The sequence below is a fragment of the Rattus norvegicus genome, chromosome 9 (assembly GCF_021556685.1).
Source record: "Rattus norvegicus strain SHRSP/BbbUtx chromosome 9, alternate assembly SHRSP_T2T, whole genome shotgun sequence".
NCBI classification, from domain to species: Eukaryota; Metazoa; Chordata; class Mammalia; order Rodentia; family Muridae; genus Rattus; species Rattus norvegicus.
Window position 1 is genome coordinate 17,787,863 of NC_141542.1, and position 18,223 is coordinate 17,806,085.

An 18,223-nucleotide genomic window follows, 5' to 3' on the forward strand; every position below is an offset into this window, starting at 1 on the left:
CAAGAGAGGTTTGAGCAACCTAGAATACCATGTGGATTCCTTCTGGAGAACATGCCCAGAATTGAGGTGAAATTTCTGATTATGTTAGCACTGAAGGAACCCGTCTAGTTTCCATTTGTAACCACTGTATCTGCAAATACACAGAGAAGCCATCTCACTTCAAATTCATGCTCACCGCACAGAATTTGTAATCACTGAGAATGTGCTCCATTAAATCTTCCCAGCGTACACATGGACATTAAAGGTGATTGTGATGTAGAAACAGAACAGCACCCATGTAAGTCTATGGCTAGTGTAAGGCAATTTGTGAGAGGACAGAAGAGAAAATGTCCTCAGATCTTTCCGGAGAGATCACAGGAAGAAAGGAGTAGAACATAGCAAGAAATCCAGAGGATCATATATATTGTTTCATGGGCAAAATTCACATGAACTGTACCAGAACTATACTCTGAGTAGCTCCTTAGCTGCCTGAGGCTGAAATCCACCCAAAAAGGTCATTCACCCAAAAAGGGTATTTATATAGGGAAGGATATTCAAATGGCTTCTTCCAGCCTGTGTTCCTACCTGAACATTAATGCTTAATGTAAAGATTCCCCAGGATTCGCTGGAGGCATAAAAACAAATGTTGAGTGGGATATGTACATAGTGGCCAGAGCCTATAGACAGCTCAGTCAGTGATGTGCTGTCCTCCCATAAACCGTCATAGACTCAGGGTTCTTTCCCCATTAACAATCTGGCTTAGCAAGTCCCAAAGGCTGTCTTGTTGCTCAGCAAAGGATCATATGTTGGTGGTGAACTAGACTCTTGTTCTTGTTCACTCTTTCAGACTTTCCCCAAAGTGTGCAGCTTCTTCTAATCGGAGCTGTCTTTACCATAGCCTGAGTGACTTCATGCCCAAAGCTAGAATCATAGGAAATCTCCATAACCAGGATCCAAATCAACAAATTTTCTCCCCGTAATGTGATTGTTCCACAGATAATTGAATAAGTAAGTAACAGCTTGCATGGATTATATCACACTGAATCAGAATCTATGGAAGGGCTCCACCGTATGGTACACTTTTACTCCTTGGCTGATGGACGTCTGGATAGATTCTCCTTCAAGGTTACTCTGGGACCACTACAACACTGATGCTTCCTAATTGCAATGGCAATACCTACTCCTTGTTGTGGAATCACTGGGTTAACTAAAACTTCTGTTCCACTTTCTGAACATGGCTTCTCATAGGGCTACCTGTTCTTACACTGTCAGACCCATTTGAAGCTCATCATTTCTCCTGACTCCATTGGCTGAAATTAACTGAGAGAAAATGATGTTGATTGACAGCACTTGCAGAATGCTACACAGATAACATAGGGGAGTGCTTTGGATTATCTGTGCACCTAAAGGGGCTCCTGAAACTGCCCTGTTCTTGCACCACAGCATAGCTATGGGACTTTTTCTGGATGACGATACAATTCCAAGCAACTCAAATTCTCAATGAATAAAATCCAAGCCAAACTCCCAGGGGAAGTTGTAGTGTGCCAAGGTAGCTCGGAAGAAATGGTAGCAAGCAATGTGGAAAGCAACCTTGGAGAAGACACAGTGAGTGACACAACCTTCCAGTGGGCTTTCACAATTCACAAAGAACAGAGAAGCAGAATAAACTCATGGATTTTTCTAGAGAAGCCTTGCCCTTACCTCCCAGTACTCCTTTCCTTTGATGTGCTCCAAAGGATTTCAATGCAGATCAGTAGTTTTGCCCCTAATCACTTGAAAATCTAACTTTACAGGTGTTTTTGTGTCCTCTTTTTGGGGGTTGCATTTCTAAAGGATTTTATTGTCCTGCTTCTACACCATAACAAAAAGGGACCTGCAAGCTCTAGGCCTGTACCATTTGTTACCCCTGTGAAACACGACACACTTGAACATATTTCCACTCCTCCCCCAGACTTCACAAGATAATTCTGTTTTGAAATTTTTGGAAACAGAATAAATTAGTAATTTAAGCGTCCTTTAGCCGCACAGAGCTAGATGGAGATGCCAAATGACTGGGCAGCTCTATTTCATGTTTCATGGATGTAAAGTGAACGCTTAGAGTACTTTTCTCATGAAACTTGGAAATAGAGGGAAACACACGTTCACTACTGCAAACACACACACACACACACACACACACACACACACATATACCCACACACACACCAAACACACACACACAAACACACACACAGACACACAGACATACACAGATACTCACTCGCATGCACAAATGAAAACTTTACTCTTATGCAGCACATTTCCTGTTGAGTGAGGAATTAGTGGGAACAATGCTGTGTACAAGTCTCTTAGACTCAAGCAGGCTGTGCTGCCCTGGCCTGTACTCATTTCCACTTCAGGAAACCTTTCTATGCAGATACTTGCTGGTCTGACAAGTAAGTGACATGTTCTGCACAGATAGCCTAAACAACACAACATCAAATCCCCAAGAGAGAGATTTCTAGGAAAAGACTCCATCGAGCTCTATGCTGACTCATCATAGGCCCCTCACTAAAACTACCCTGTTTTCTTCATAGAAGACTTTGGAAGCCTCAGAGAAGACAGTAACTCACGGTCAGTTCCCAGGAACATTTCATCACATTAGAGTTCCTGTGATATTAACACAACCTCAATGTCAGTCAGAAAAAGGCTAAATAAATAACATACAGTGAATTTTCTGAAATGCAGCACTGTGTACAATATTGAGAGGGAATCTATCCTGAAAGAATGGAGTGCCCATGATATAGTCAGCAAAGCAATGTCAGCAGAGGGTTGCACTCTAGGATTCCATGCAAGATCATGGTGAAGCCAATAAGACAATCCAGAATCTTCCCGGGGGATAACTCTGTTCAGGTAAAGTGAAGAAATCTAATCCTTATTTTTAAAATAGCTGAATGGTTTAAGAACGTGTTGAGACAAATAAGAGAGGGGGCTCCACTTGGAACTGGACGAATGATGCAAAGACTGCTGGCCAGCACAAAACAGGAAGCTTCATGTTTGTTGAGAGACCTAGGCTTAAAGGACTAAGTTAGATAATGACTGGACAAAACTGCATGTCATGAACTGGCCTCCCCGCATGCTCCCTAAGATGCAGGTCAGCACAGCAATGCACCTTTCTTGGTGAGAATTGGGGGTACATATGGATAACTTTGTTCTTGAAGTCTCAAGTCTCTCATGCCAACCCTCAGCCTTTGAGAAACCTTTTCCACATCCTTGCTCTTCTAACCAGCTTCAGGTTGTAAGGCCCAGTTATGAACTTCCAGGAGCACTCAAATAAGACAGGACTGACATGCTGATACACAGGCTCTGTAGTTACCCAAGATCTATGAAGCATGAAGTCACCATCTTCATACACAGGGACATGAGGGGAGGAAGAACAAAAGCCACCACAAATGACAATGAGAACCATTTCTTTGGCATTTCCACCAGGCTCTCCTCCTTGAAAACTACTTACTTCCTGAGTCTCACACGATCCCTGTAAAGAAAATGGGCTCTGGGCTTTTGCTTCATCCCTCAAAGCCCTGTTCTAGTCTAAACAGGGGCTCCCACATAGCACCCTCCATACATAATGGCATGTAGTGCTGTGCTGTGTGATCAACCTATCTCCCTTAATAAACTACAGATTCTCGAAGAGCAGGAGCATTTGCTTTCCAAACATGCAGTTTCTTGTAAAGGGGCTATCTCCACAGAAAGCCTTGTAAACCATCACATGAATGAACACTTGGATGAGACCTAGGTCAGGACATGGATCAGTATATAGACAGTTACATTGGTTTGTCTATATTTATGGTAAGACCTGAGGACAACCTGACCCTGAGCCCTAACCCTACCTGCTGTTGCGTGGCTCTGGGGTCACAGATGTTCATTCCGGCCTCTTCACAGAACCTCTTTGTCTCCACAGAAGATGCTGGCAGTTCAGTCTGCTCCACCAGCAGTTCTCTCTTCTCATTCAGCAAAATCTGTATATTGTTCTTCAATTGAGCTTGTTCACGTAGGAGCTGGGATTGCCTGATGCTGAACCCCAAACAAAAAATGGTAAACCCAGGCAGCTTCTATTTGCCTGTCACTCGTGCAAGTCCAATAATCCCTTCAAGGGTCCTCATCCTTAGAAATCCCCAGAATAGAGCCACACTATACAAGTTAGCACCAATTAGAGGAGATCAAATCCAGAATCCACATTCCACATGAATCAAAGTACTTCTGAAAATCCTGACACTGAGACAGTTTATATAAATCAAGGAAGAAGAGATGGACCATAAGGGAGCTCGTATGACCATGGTATGGTGAAACAATATTCACGTTTGGGGAAAGCCCCTCTGAAGGGTAGTTGAAGACCCAATAGCTGTACAATCTTTCCATGTGTTTCTCATGGATCACAGATCTTTAAATCTCCTGTCAGAGTCCTAGAGATTCAGAGTTGATTGATATTCCCATCATGGTGCAAACCTTTTCTATCTAGAGGATCTTTAATGGGGAAAATAACAATTGGAGGGTCTTCTACACCCCTCACATGTAGGACAACTGAGTCCAAGAGCTACAAATCCAAGACTCCTGCCAGGAGGCAGGCTTCTTGTTAAGAGTCAGACACTACAGAACCAGAGCCCTGACTTTGGTTCAATGTCATACAGGACAGGAGCATTCCCTGTCTAGTGCTGGGTTCTCATCTCTGTCAACGACTCACCGGTAGGAACTGTTCACTTGTATGAGCTCCTTGTACCTCTCCATGTCATCACTTATTGTGTTGGTCATCATTTGCATAGCCATCATTCTCATCTCATGTTCGGATTGAAGGACTGGCAATTCGACGTGCAGCCTGGGTTAGGTCATGGCCAAAGGAACAAATAACCATCTGAACTCATGATTTCAGAATTAGGTGAAATGTAAATAAAAAATATATAATAAAAAAGTTCAAATTCAAGGAATAGTGGAAGGGAAGAAAGTGGCAAACTGAAAAACCAGACCAAAGCCCAACAGTGAGACTCAATCCACAGAAAATATTTCTATGTAAATAAGCAAACATTGGTTTTGAAATAAGGACTCCTTGGAATCCTGAGAGATATGGTTCTGCAAAGACTCACTATATAGGAGGGGACAGCGCCTGAGAGCTGCCTGTTTGGGAATAACAACGGTCAAGACCACAGTGACCATTTCTAGGTCACAATAAATCATCCCTGGACAGTTAAAAAAATAAAAAACTAAAGATCAAAGCAGGTGAAACAAATTAGGTAAAATAAGACTGTTCTCTCTATTACTTAAACTCAGTATGTACCACATACTTGCTCCTTCAAAGTATTTGTACTGCTTAAGTTTATTATCCTGGGCACAGGACAACAGAGCCACAGTACCAGTTGGAGGGACATGACCTTCAAGAGCTGGCCAGCTGAGCATGATGGAATTCACTAGTTTAGGAAGAAGATTCCTCCAGTCTGTGCCACAGCTTTGGGCCCAAAGGAAAGCTGTGATGATATTTCTCTTGTTTTGAAAGCAGGTGTACTCAATCCTTGGTTTCTATTGTTACATGAATTCCCAGAGGGCATAACTAAGTTTGACAGGGAAGAGGATTTATAGCACCTCCTCCCCTCGGGAGAGTCCTGGGTGCCACCAAGGTATACAGAAGGAGCAAAGTGCTCTTTTGATCAGTGTGGGCCTCCACATACTCATCACTATCATGACCTGCAAAGTGTTGATCAAACAAATCCTCAGACCCCATCAAAGGTCCCAGTCCTCCTGATCCTGAGTAAAACACCACATATACGTCCACATACATACATAGCAACCCATATCCAAACACATTTAGAATGCCAACTACATTCATGGAGGTGCCATAAAATCAGTGTATAATGAATAAATTCAGAGGAAAGAGTGATGACGTGCAGGCATTTCATTCACACACACAGTTGCAGCAAGTGTGACAAGGTCCTTCTAGCTGTTGACAGGACCAAGGCTAATCCAGGAGGCTCAGGGTCAAGTACAAAAGAGGTTGACCCTAAACACACAGCACCTAGCTCATCTCACAAGCAAATGCCTGCCAAATCTCCTTAAAATCCAGGATGAGAGGTGAAACTTTCTCGTGCTATGAGTAAATCTTGAGGTAGCAGAGAGAGAGAGCGCAAGACAGTGAACAGGTTACTGGGCATAATGACTACCTGTGGTCCCACTCATCATAGATATAAAGATCCAGGATTTGATAAAGTTCATCCCTCTCGAATTGACACTTCTGGATTTCAAATTTGAGTTCCTCCAGTTCCTTTAGACACTCCTCTTGCTCACTGATGACATTTTGGGATGATGCCTTCCTACCAAAACCTGTAGACAGATAAACCCAAGTGAATTTGCATATTTGAACCAATGAGCAGAATAGATCATTCTGAATCCGAAAAGGAAGGGTGGAGGAAGGGGAAATGGTAGAGACTGGGTGAATCCCTGAAAGAGCAGAAAAGCTTTCTTAAAGGTTGATTCTTAAGCTATGTCCCTCATCCCAACCTCTAATGCCATACACGTGCCACATTCACTATTACACAACCACCGGCACTGAAACTTATAATCTGACTGAGACATAAACATCTGCGACATTGTTATCTCATATCAGATGTGTAGCAGATAATCCTGGATTTCATAATGACTTCATAATGCTTAGCACCATCAAGCTCTAACCAAGTGTGGTCCAGCCCAAAGTGTCTGAGAACTCAATTCATGACTAGGGGTGCATCCTTCTTTGTTCTCGCCATCAGAGACTTATGTAACCTACAGTAATCTAGAGGATGAAGTGCTTCAACTCCCAACCATGGATGGTCACATTGTTAATCTCACAGTGCCTCCTCCTGCCAATCATTGACACTCACAGTTAAAAAGCTTCAAGAAAAGACACTGAAGTCTTACAACTTTATGGCTTTCTCTCAAATTAAAGATCAGGACCTCCTGAATCTTGGTTTGCCTTTGAGAAATCCCAAGGCTCCTGCTTGTAAGGCCTAGTCTTAGAAGGCACATCTCAAACCTACCTCCTTGAGGATGTTCCCCAACTCTGCCCACGACTCACCAAGCCTTCCCCAGAATGATTTCCTCCTTCCTGTTTCACTAGAGAGGGGGTCAGCTTCTCTCTGACCTGGTGCGGTCTCTCCTTGATCAACACTTTCCTTCCGAAATAGCCTGAGCAGCTGGCGAAACATGCCTGCTTGTGAACCCAAAGGGAACTGAAGTAATATCCCAAAGGCAGTTGGTGTCACCACAACACTGGTGACATCACAGAAGATTCTAGGGATCTCTTAGATACAATAGATTGTCCAGTGAGGGGCTTACTGATGATGTGACTGGAAAGTTCTATGGTCTACCTACTAACCAGCTCTCCCCAAACTGATGAATTTCTGTGGGGACCCTTTCCTCCAGTCTCCCATGTGTCACTGGGAATACCATTTGGCAACCTCTATTTCAAAGCTAGATATGTCTCTCTGCTTCATTAGAAGTCAACAATGCTTTTGCTGGGGAGGGTTGCTTACAACCCTGAATTGGAGAACAGATTTTTCTTAGCACCCAAATCTCTAGGGACCAAGGAGGAGGGAGATTTTTCTTAAAAGTAAATCTACTCCTCGAGACCATGCATGTGACATGTATTTCGATTCCTAAGCTTTTCCCTTTTTCTGGAGGGCAACATATTTCTTCTATACCTCTGAGTGTTTAAAACCTGGAAATATTTGCTTACTGTGCAGTCCTAGAAAGCCGACATTGTTTCCATTTACATATCCATGTATTTCACAAAATCAATGGTCTATAATCCTATTTTTTTCAATAAAAACTCCTTTTACTTGGGAACATAGGGATCAACTACAGGGCATATAAAAAATAATAAATTTCTGTCCATTTTATATATTATGTAGGACCTCCGCCCTTTCTCAAATATAACAAGATAATTAAATTGGACATCAGTGAGCAAATGTCAACCAGGACCTTGTGTTACTACATTGTAACTATATAGCCATCACTTCTCCAATATCATTCTTCGTGAATAGACAAGTCTTGGCATGAGAATATTGGGGACTACACCATGATCTTTTACTTGTAGCAAACATAAGAATCAGGAGGATGGGACGGGAGTGGAATGGCCTGAGTTCAGGTTGAACCTCAATTTTAATGGGTCCATACGTTCAGGGGGAGTCTATTTGGCATTGTTATATATGGATTCTGTCTTCTCATCATAGGTGTTATAATAATTCAACATGAATGTGTACTATAATGCCACACCATCTCAGAGATGTAAGAGTGAAAATCATGTCTGACCTTTCTGGGAAGAACTCTGCCTTTTACTACCATCTGGAGTTATACAACATCACTATACAAAGCTCAGAAGAGAGGGGTGCAGATGTGCGGGCCTTAGAATTTGAAGATCTCTTCTTCTGATTAGGGCACTTGTTTTTCCTATGTAATTTTTCCCTTGCTCTTTTACTAATGGTGGCTGACTTCTTTCCTGGCCTGAGGTAAACTGGAGTCCAATCTTTTGGATTACCGAACCTTCTAATTTTTGAGATGACAGTCCCACCAAGGGTCCTACTGCATACAGAAGGTATGAATAAGTCTCAGGGGCTGGAGTAAGTTAAAAAGGTCTGTGACAACAAAGAACTGATTAAGAAAACAAGAGCCCAGCTGCTCATCAAGATCACAGTTGTATGATAGTAAGAAAATGTGAATAGGGCATCTGGTGAAAAGATAAATTAATTAGGAGGTCATAGGCCTAGAAGGGGTAGCCTTTGCTCTCAGTGGAGCTGCCATTCTTTCTGCCATTCCTCGCCCTCTGCCACAGGACCAGAGACTTCCCCATACAACTGGCTGGCCTTGCCAAAGACCTGGCAGGGCTTCTCCCTGTAGAATAGGACAGTAGAGTCCTTGAGGACTCACCAAGAGGTCTCCTCCACACAGGTTCCTTGTTGTCAAAGGGAAATATTCCTGCAGAATCCTGCCATGGCAGCAGGAATTTCAACCTGGCTGCTCTTGGTCCAGCTCACTGAGGCCCAGGGGTATCTGGGGAAAGAAGCAGCACGCACTACCTCACGGCTCTCCTTTGTTGGATGCAACTGCTAGGACTGTGATGGGATTTTTGTTTCTTGTGTGTTTATTAGAAATACCTACAAAGCTGATTAAAGTTGCAACATGCCTTCATACCCAGCATGCAGAATGTTTTTACATCATTTTTGTTCCTGTTTTATGTTTGGATTTTGCTTTTTAATCCCCTCAGGAAATTTCCCTGTGCTTAGAATGTTAAGCACATGCTCAGGAGGGATCGATTATTCAAGTTCGGCAAAGCTTTTGTTCTCACCATCACTCCACAGATGATGCCATTACGTACTTTGAAATAAGAAAACAGTTATAGAGAAGTAAATTAACCTGTAAGCTATCACAGAAGAAACACATCATGATTGTGGAATGGCACCCCAGTATTTTGTATTTCCTAAGTTATTTTTATTTTAAACTTTTTTATTGGATTTTTTTGGGTACATTTCATCTTTTTTAAATCCTTAAAGGTATCTTTTATTCCTCTCGTCCCATTTACAAGGTGGAATTTCACCTGTAATTGTTAGTCTAGATAGTTTAGTCAATGGTTAGATATCATCTTGGCCTAGTTTCCTTGGCATAAGCTGAGTTAGAAGCAGACTCAAAGGTTCAGGACCAACAAATAATGAATTCCACTACATCTGGATCCCTAGCCTCACAGCCAGGAAGGGACTGGATTTCCATTCACTATTTAAAAAAAAGATGCAGTTCATTAACATGTAAAAAATTTCTCAAGTATATTAAAGTGTTTACATGGTCATACAGTTTTTCAAATACCTGGCATTCATCTTTTTCCAAAACCTAAAATATCTTTCTTATTCACATTTTTTTGATTATTTTTTGGTACTAGTATCATTTTTTTAAATTTCAGTTTTTTTAATAGATATATATATGTTTTATTCAAACGTTATTCCCTTTCCCAGCTTTTGGTCCATAAGCCCCCCTGCCGTGCCCTCTCCCATATGTATGGTCCCCCAATCCATGCCCCTTAGAAACCCCTTCCCGGACATTTCCCTGCACTCAGGGTCCAACCTTGTTAAGAACAAGGGCTTCCCCTTCCACAGGTGCCCCAACAAGGATATTTTCTCCTACATATGCAGTTGGACCCCTGGGTCAGTCCATGTATATTCTTTTGTTAGTGGTTTATTTGGTTGGCATTGCTGTTCTTATGGGGTTGCAAGCCCTTCAGCTCTTTGAATCCTTCCTCTCATTCCCATAAAGGGCGTCTTGTTCTCAGTTCAGTAGTTTACTGCCAGCAATGACCTCTTTATTTGACATGCTCTGGATGTGTCTCTCAGGGGAGATGCATATTCTGTCCCTTTCAGTCAGCACTTTTTAGCTTCATCAATCTTACCTAGTTTTGGTGGCTGTATATATATGGGCCACATGTGGGGCAGACTCTGAATGGCTGTTCCTTCGGTCTCTGCTTTAGATTTGGCCTCCATATCCCCTCCTATGGATATTTTTGTTCCCCATTTTAAGAAGGAGTGGGAACATCTGCACTTTGGTCATCCTTCTTCTTGAGTTTCCTGAGATCTGTAGATTGCATCTTGGGTAATTTGAGGTTTTGGTCAATATCCACTTATCAATGAGTGCATACTGTCAATGAGGGGTGCTGAGTACCTGGAAGAGAATGGGGGACAAGAGACGCGAAGAAGGACGCCAAGACAAGATTCATATCAAGGTGATAATTTTATTTTTCCCCAAGGCTGAATTTGTACCATAAAAAGGGTAACAGAGAGAGGAGAGAAGTAAGAAAATTTACCCACGCCAAGGACACAATATTCGTGTGGTCTGGGAATCGGCTGATGTTGACAGGTTGTCAGAAAACTCACAGGTTTGTAATATCTATTAGTCAGCAGGATGTTTGTTTTTCAGAAAGGTTACAGGTCATCACATTGGGTATCTTAAGGTCACACGTTATCATATGATTATTCATCTTGACCACCACATTTGTATTAGTCTTCTGCAGCTGGCTGGGGATTTTCCATGAACCCAGTCATACTTAATGCTAACCATAATAATAACATCAATAATGGAGGGCTTCAAGGCCATCGCTCCCAAGTGCATACCACGTGTGTTTTTCTGTGATTGGATTACCTCACTGTGGATGATATTTTTTAGTTCTTTCCATTTGCCTATGAATTGAACGTAGTCATTGTTTTTGATAGCTGAGTGGTACTCCATTGTGTAGATGTACCACATTTTTCGAATAAATTCCTCTGTTGAAGGGCATCTGGGTTCATTCCAGCTTCTGGCTATTATGAATAAGGCTGCTATGAACATAGTGGATCATATGTGTTGTTGTATGTTGGAGCATCTTTTGAGTATATGCCCAGGACAGGTATAGCTGTGTGCTCAGGTAGTGCAATGTCCAATTTTCCAGGAACGTTCAGACTGATTTCCAGAGTTCTTGTACCAGTTTGCAATCCCAGCGACAATGGACGAGTGTTCCTCTTTCTCCACATCCTCGCCACCGTCTGTTGTCACCTGATTTTTTGATCTTAGACATCCTGACTGGTGTGAGGTGGATTCTTAGGGTTGTTTTGATTTGCATTTCCCTGATGACTAAGGATATTGAGCATTTCTTTAGGTGCTTTTCAGCTATTCTATATTCATCAGCTGAGAATGTTTTCTTTAGCTCCGAACCCCATTTATTAACAGGGGTGTTTGGCTCTCTGTACTCTAACTTCTTCTGTTTTGTGTATACTTTGGATATTAGCCCTCCATCCGATGCAGGATTGGTAAAGATTTTTTCCCAATCTGTGGGTTGCCTTTTTGTCCTAATGACACTGTCCTTTGCCTTACAGAAGCTTTTCAGTTTTATGAGGTCCCATTTGTCGATTCTTGATCCTAAAGCATAAGCCATTGGTATTTTGTTCAGGAAATTTTCCTTAGTGCTCATGTCTTCTAGACTCTTCCCTACTTCTTATCCATTACTTTTAGTGTATCTGGTTTGATGTGGAGGTCCTTGATCCACTTGGACTTAAGCTTTGTACAGGGTAATAAGAATGGGTCAACTTGCATTCTTCTACATGTTGACCTCCAGTTGAATCAGCACCATTTGTTAAAAATACTACCTTTCTTCCATTGGATGTTTTACCTCCTTTGTCAAAGATCAAATGACCATAGGTGTGTGGGTTCTTTTCTGTGTCTTCAATTATGTTCCACTGAGCTGCCTGTCTGTATGCCAATACCATACAAACTATTGCTCTGTAATACTGCTTGAGGTCAGAGATGGTGATTCCCCCAGAAGGTCTTTTATTGTTGAGTATAGTTTTGCTATCCTGGGTTTTATGTTAACCAAATGACGGCAAATTGCACTTTCTACCTTTATAAAGAATTATGTAGGAATATTGTTGGTGATGGCATTGAATCTGTAGATTGCCTTTGACAAAATGGTCATTTTTTACCATATTCATCCTGCCAATCTATGAGCATGGGAGATCTTTCCATCTTCTGAGACCTTCTTCAATTTCTTCAGAGATTTGAAGTTCTTGTTATACAGATTTTTTACTTGCTTGGTTCAAGTAACAGCAAGTTATTTTATATTATTTGGGACTATTGTGAAGGGTGTCATTTCCCTAATTTCTTTCTCAGCCTGTTTACCCTTTGAGTAGAGGAAGACTACTGAATTGTTTGGGTTAAATTTAAACTCGGACAGTTTGCTGAAGTTGTTGATCAGGTTAAGTAGTTCTCTGGTAGAATTTTGGTGTTGCTTAAGTAGACTATCATATCATCTTCAAATATTAGTGTTTTGACTTCATCCCTTCTAATTTTTTCCCTTTGACCTACTTTCATTGTTTGATTGCTATGGCTAGGACGTTAAGTACCATATTGTACTTAAGTAGGGAAAGAGTGGGCAGCCTTGTCTAGTCCCTGATTTTAGTGGGATTCCTTCAATATTCTAAGTTTAGTTTGATGTTAGGTACAGGTTTGATGTATTTTGCATTTTCCTATATTTAGATTCAGGCCTTCAATTCCTGATCTTTCCAGGACTTTATTAATGAAAGGGTAATGAATTTTGTCAAATGATTTCTCAGCATCTAATGAAATGATCATGTGGTTTTGACTTTGTTTATATGATGAATTTCGTTGATGGACGTCCGTATATTAAACCATCCCTGCATCCTTGCCATGAGGCCTACTTGACCATGATGGATGATTGTTTGGATGTGTTCTTGGATTCAGTTTGCAAGAATTTTATTGAGCATTTTTGATCAATATTCATAAATCAAATAGGTCTGAATTTCTCTATCTTTGTTGTATCCTTGTGTGGTTTAGATATAAGAGTAATTGTGGCTTCATAGAGGGAGTTTGGCAGTGCTCTGTCTGTTTCTATTTTGTGGAATAGTTTGGACAGTATTGGTATGAAGTCTTCTATGAAGGTCTGATAGAATTCTGCACTAAATCCATCTGGTCCTGGGCTCTTTTTGGATGAGAGATGTTTAATAGCAGTTTCTATGTCTTTATGAGTTATGGGGTTGTTTCGATGGTTTATTTGTTCCTGATTTAACTGTGGTACCTGGTATCTGTATAGAAAATTGTCCATTTCCTCCACATTTTCCAGTTTTGTTGAATATATGTTTTTGTAGTAGGATTTGATGATCTTTTTAATTTCTTCAGATTTTGTTGTTATGTCTCCCTTTTATTTCTGATTTTATTAATTTGGATACAATCTCTGTGACCTCTGGTTAATATGGCTAAGCTTTTATGTATCTTGTTGATTTTCTCAAAGAACCAGCTCCTGGGTTTGCTGATTCTTTTGATACTCGGTTTTGTTTCTTCTTATTTGATTTCAGCCCTGTGTTTCATTATTTCCTGCCTTCTACTCCTCTAGGGTTTATTTAATTTTTTCTAGAGCTTTTAGGTGTGCTGTCAAGCTGCTGACATATGCTCTCTCCTGTTTCTTTTTGCAGGCATACAGAGCTATGAGTTTTCCTCTTAGCGCTGCTATTATTGTGTCCCATAAGTTTGGGTATGTTGTATCTTCATTTTCATTAAATTCTAAGAAGTCTTTAATTTCTTTCTTATGTCTCCAATGACCAAGTTGTCATTGACTTCAACTTCCATGTATATGTGGGCTTTCTGTCTTATTTGTTGTTATTGATCAACAGCCTTAGTCCGTGGTTTTTTGATAGGATGCATGCGATTATTTCTATCTTCCTGTATCTGTTGAGGCCTGTTTTGTGACCGATTATATGGTCAATTTTGGAGAAGGTACAATGGGATGCTGAGAAGAAGGTATATCCTTTGGTTTTAGGGTGGAGTGTTCTATAAATATATGTTAAATCCATTTGTTTCATAACCTGTTAGTCTTCCTGTGTCTCTGTTTAATTTCTGTTTCCCTGATCTGTCCATTGATGAAAGTGGCGTGTTTAAGTCTCCTACTATTATTGTTTGTGGTGTAATGCAAGATTTTTTTGAGCTTTAGAAAGGTTTCTTATTGTTTAGGGACACAACTGCTATATACTTGACAAATATAGCAATCAGCCAGAATAGAAAGCATGTGACTGTTGGCCACATGAGGATGAGTTTCTTTCAAAGATCATCATGATTTTTGGTAAGATCTTCCCTGTAATTGGTGGCATGGCTTCTCACAAACATGGTCCAGTTGTCTAGAATCTCCTCCTTGGTCAGCATCTCATCCTTGTTTTTATCTTACTCATACACCAGATGCTGGGCCTCAGCCTGTGCATGGTCATAGTCCTGAGGGAGGATCCAATGGTGAATCTCATCCTAATCCAGTTTCCCATCCTTGTTTAGATCTGGGAAATCATTGAACTGCTCCCCAGACAAAACCCAGTCGGTCTCAGGGCAATTGTCCTCGTGAGAAAAAGATGTCCACAATGTACTCATACTCGTCCACAAAACCATCCCCGTTCTTGTCGATATTCTCCAGCCTTTCCAGAACTACAATCTCCTTCATATGTTCTAAATCCCCTTAGTGCAGAAAAGCAATGAACCCGTCCTGAGTAGCTGTCAGGTCACCGTCAAGGCCTTAAACCTCCTCTCATCTCCTGGAGGCAACTTTTTAAAATTGTGATGATCAGAGCTATCTTGGAATTCAGCAAGGTTTCCCAGGTAGTAGCCATAGGTAGCCTGCTTGTATTCTTCCCAGGAGATTTTTCATCTATGTCCCTATCATAATCCTTCCAGAGTTTAGCCACATTTTGGTTGATGTATCTTTTCTGTACCTGTTTGATCCAAACTTTCAGGTCCTCAGTAGTAACAAGGCCGCCTTCATCACTGTCGATTGGATCAACAATTTTCCCCAGCCTCTCCTGCTCTCGTTCAGGATTAGCTATCAAAGGTCTTGGAGTCCTCCTTGCCCAGGAAGACCTCATGATCTTACAGGAAGCTGTGCTTATTCTCTGGTTGCCACTCGCCCTGCTCTGAATCGGGACAAACCATGTGCTCCTTGCTCATCATGCTCTTGGCATGAGCGCCAGGACCAGTGCCAGCAGCAGCCCATGGAGAGTCCCAGGCTGACACCATGCACCACAGTCGCGATCAATGGGAGGCAGCAGGGAAGTAGGGGCTCAGAGCAGCTTATCCGCTGTCCCTTCCCCAGAGAGGGCTTTTGTTACATTTCAAATGTTATTCATTTTCCTGGTTTCCACAAAACCCCTTATAAAACCCCTCCCCCTTCTACTGTGAGGGTGTTACCACACCCACCCAAACACCCAGGCCTATCTGCCTCCCTGTTCTGGTTTCCTCTACACTGGGGCATCAAGCCTTGACAAGACCAAGGGCTTCTCCTCCCATTTGTGCCCAAGAAGGCCATCCTCTTCTACATATGCAGCTGTAGCCATGGGTCTGTCCATGTGTACTCTTTGGATGGTGGTTTCAGTCCTGGGAACTCTGGGTGTTTCTTAGTGTTGTTCTTATGGGACTGTAAACCCCTTCAGCTCCCTCAATCCTTTCTCTTACTCCTCCATTGGGGACCCTGCTCTCAGCTGAATGGTTGGCTGCAAGTATCTGCCTCTGTATTTGTCATCCTCTTTACCCCACTCTTTTGAGCAGATCACCACAGAGCAACGAAGATGTATTGTCTTGGCCTGATGATGTACAGACAAATAGATGATTTCTTAATTCTTATGATGGTTCCATAAGAATTCCTAAAATTAGATTAGTAATTTTAAGCTCCTTTATAATGGGACAGCTATTATGTGTTCTCTGGTAATCAAAATTGCATTGAGAACTCTTCCTTCTTAAACTTTCACAAGTGAATTGCTTCTGCAATACCAAGCAGGCATCTACAAATTAGAACCCATTCTAAGAAGGTATAAACCAATTAACAAAAGTTCATTAAAAGAGAACTAATGATTTACTATAGGTGCAAGGACTGAACGTAAATAATTGACTGGATTTGCCTATAGGCAATTTCACTTATTCTTTTCTCATAAAAATTACAGCTTTTAACTCTCCATGAACATGCAGAGCCAGTGACAGATGGTGACAGTTTATCCTGATGATTACTCTTCATGGATATGCATGTAAACATTCTCTGTCGTAAACTGATTATCCAACTTATGATTCAAATTCCTGTGCAAACTTGTGGTGAACTTTTCACCCTGTGATGCTGTGTTCAGAAAGATATACAAATGCTGAGGACAAAGAGAGAGAAAGCTTTTTAGACAGAACTGAACTGAATAGAACAGAACTCAAGAAGAACTTAGAAGTAAAGGCATAGCGTTGAGAGTAAGGCATTGAGAGTAAGGAAATTATTTTCATAAGAGCAAGAGGAAAGGAGATAAGAAGAAGAGAGCAAGGAGAACCTTACAAGTCAAACTTTATGGCAGCAAACCTTTGTAGAAATTCTAGGAAAACGATAGAACTTATAAATAAAGGTTAAAATCACTACTCTTCAGTCTTCAGCCTGGCTCACTGGCTAGCCTGTGCTCTTCAGTCAGGCTCACTGGCTAGCCTCTGCTCTTCAGTCAGGCTCACTGTCTAGCCTCTGCTCTTCAGCCTGGCTCACTGGCTAGCCTCTGCTCTTCAGTCAGGGTCACGGGCTAGCCTCTGCTCTTCAGCCTGGCTCACTGGCTAACCTGTGCTCTTCAGTCAGGCTCACTGGCTAGCCTCTGTTCTTCAGTCAGCCTCACTGGCTACCCTCTGCTCTTCAGTCAGGCTCACTGGCTAGCCTGTGCTCTTCAGTCAGGCTCACTGTCTACCCTGTGCTCTTCAGTCAGGTTCCCTGGCTAGCCTCTGCTCTTCAGTCAGGCTCACTGGCTAGCCTCTGCTCTTCAGTTAGGCTCACTGACTAGCCTCTGCTCTTCAGTCAGGCTCACTGGCTAGCCTCTGCTCTTCAGTCTGGCTCACTGGCTAGCCTCTGCTCTTCAGTCAGACTCACAGGCTAGCCTGTGCTCTTCAGCCTGGCTCACTGCCTAGACTCTGCTTTTCAGCTGGGCTCACTGGCTAGCCTCTGCTCTTCAGTCAGGCTCAATGGCTAGCCTCTGCTCTTCAGCTAGGCTCACTGGCTAGCCTCTGCTCTTCAGCTTGGCTCACTGGCTAGCCTCTGCTCTTCAGTCAGGTTCACTGTCTAGCCTCTGCTATTCAGTTAGGCTCACTGGCTAGACTCTGCTTCTCAGCTGGGCTCACTGGCCTATGGGGCCCTAGCACATCGCTTAACCATCTGCTCATGACTGCCTGACCACACTGACCACCTGACCGGTCGCCCTGACTTCTTAAAGTCATTCTCTAGAAAGAGCACAAGAAACCAAAGAGAAACACCACAGCAAACTTTTCCCATGGGCTCCTCTTTAACCTTAAGTGCTTTCATTATTTCTTTAAAAGAGTGAAATATAATTTCGGCTATTCATATGGCCAAGAGAGCTGTGCAGTAGTCATTGCTTTAGGGAATTTGGTGCTAAATCAAAAGATTCCTTTATTCTATTACGATGTTATCTGTATGTTGTAAGATGTATGTTTAGAAAACACAACACCAAATTCCTAAAATCTAGATGTTTTAAGACATCAGCTCATGGAGAAACATAACTGCTTCCTATCTAGACTGGCCTTTTTTGCTATACTGCAGGTACAATCAATTTTCCACACTACTTCCATGATTTTCAAGAATGATTAAGACAAAAATAAGTTGAACATAATGGCCAGAAAGGGGGTTCTGTCAAGTTGTCTTATGTGGGACAAGATACCAAGCTAT

At 41.9% G+C, this 18,223-nt stretch overlaps 1 protein-coding gene across 1 annotated transcript in view; it reads right to left on the reverse strand.

Moving 5' to 3' along the window:
- LOC134480481 (uncharacterized) overlaps positions 1–18,223 on the reverse strand; it is a 37,250-nt gene that overhangs the window by 16,570 nt on the left and 2,457 nt on the right. The window contains exons 2-5 of the mRNA XM_087568482.1: positions 10,412–10,680; positions 6,165–6,324; positions 4,700–4,831; positions 3,849–4,032 (exon numbers count right to left, since the gene is read on the reverse strand). Of these exons, the coding sequence (XP_087424608.1) occupies positions 3,849–4,032; positions 4,700–4,831; positions 6,165–6,324; positions 10,412–10,502 (567 nt within the window). The 5' untranslated portion in view covers positions 10,503–10,680. The remainder of the gene's footprint in view (positions 1–3,848; positions 4,033–4,699; positions 4,832–6,164; positions 6,325–10,411; positions 10,681–18,223) is intronic.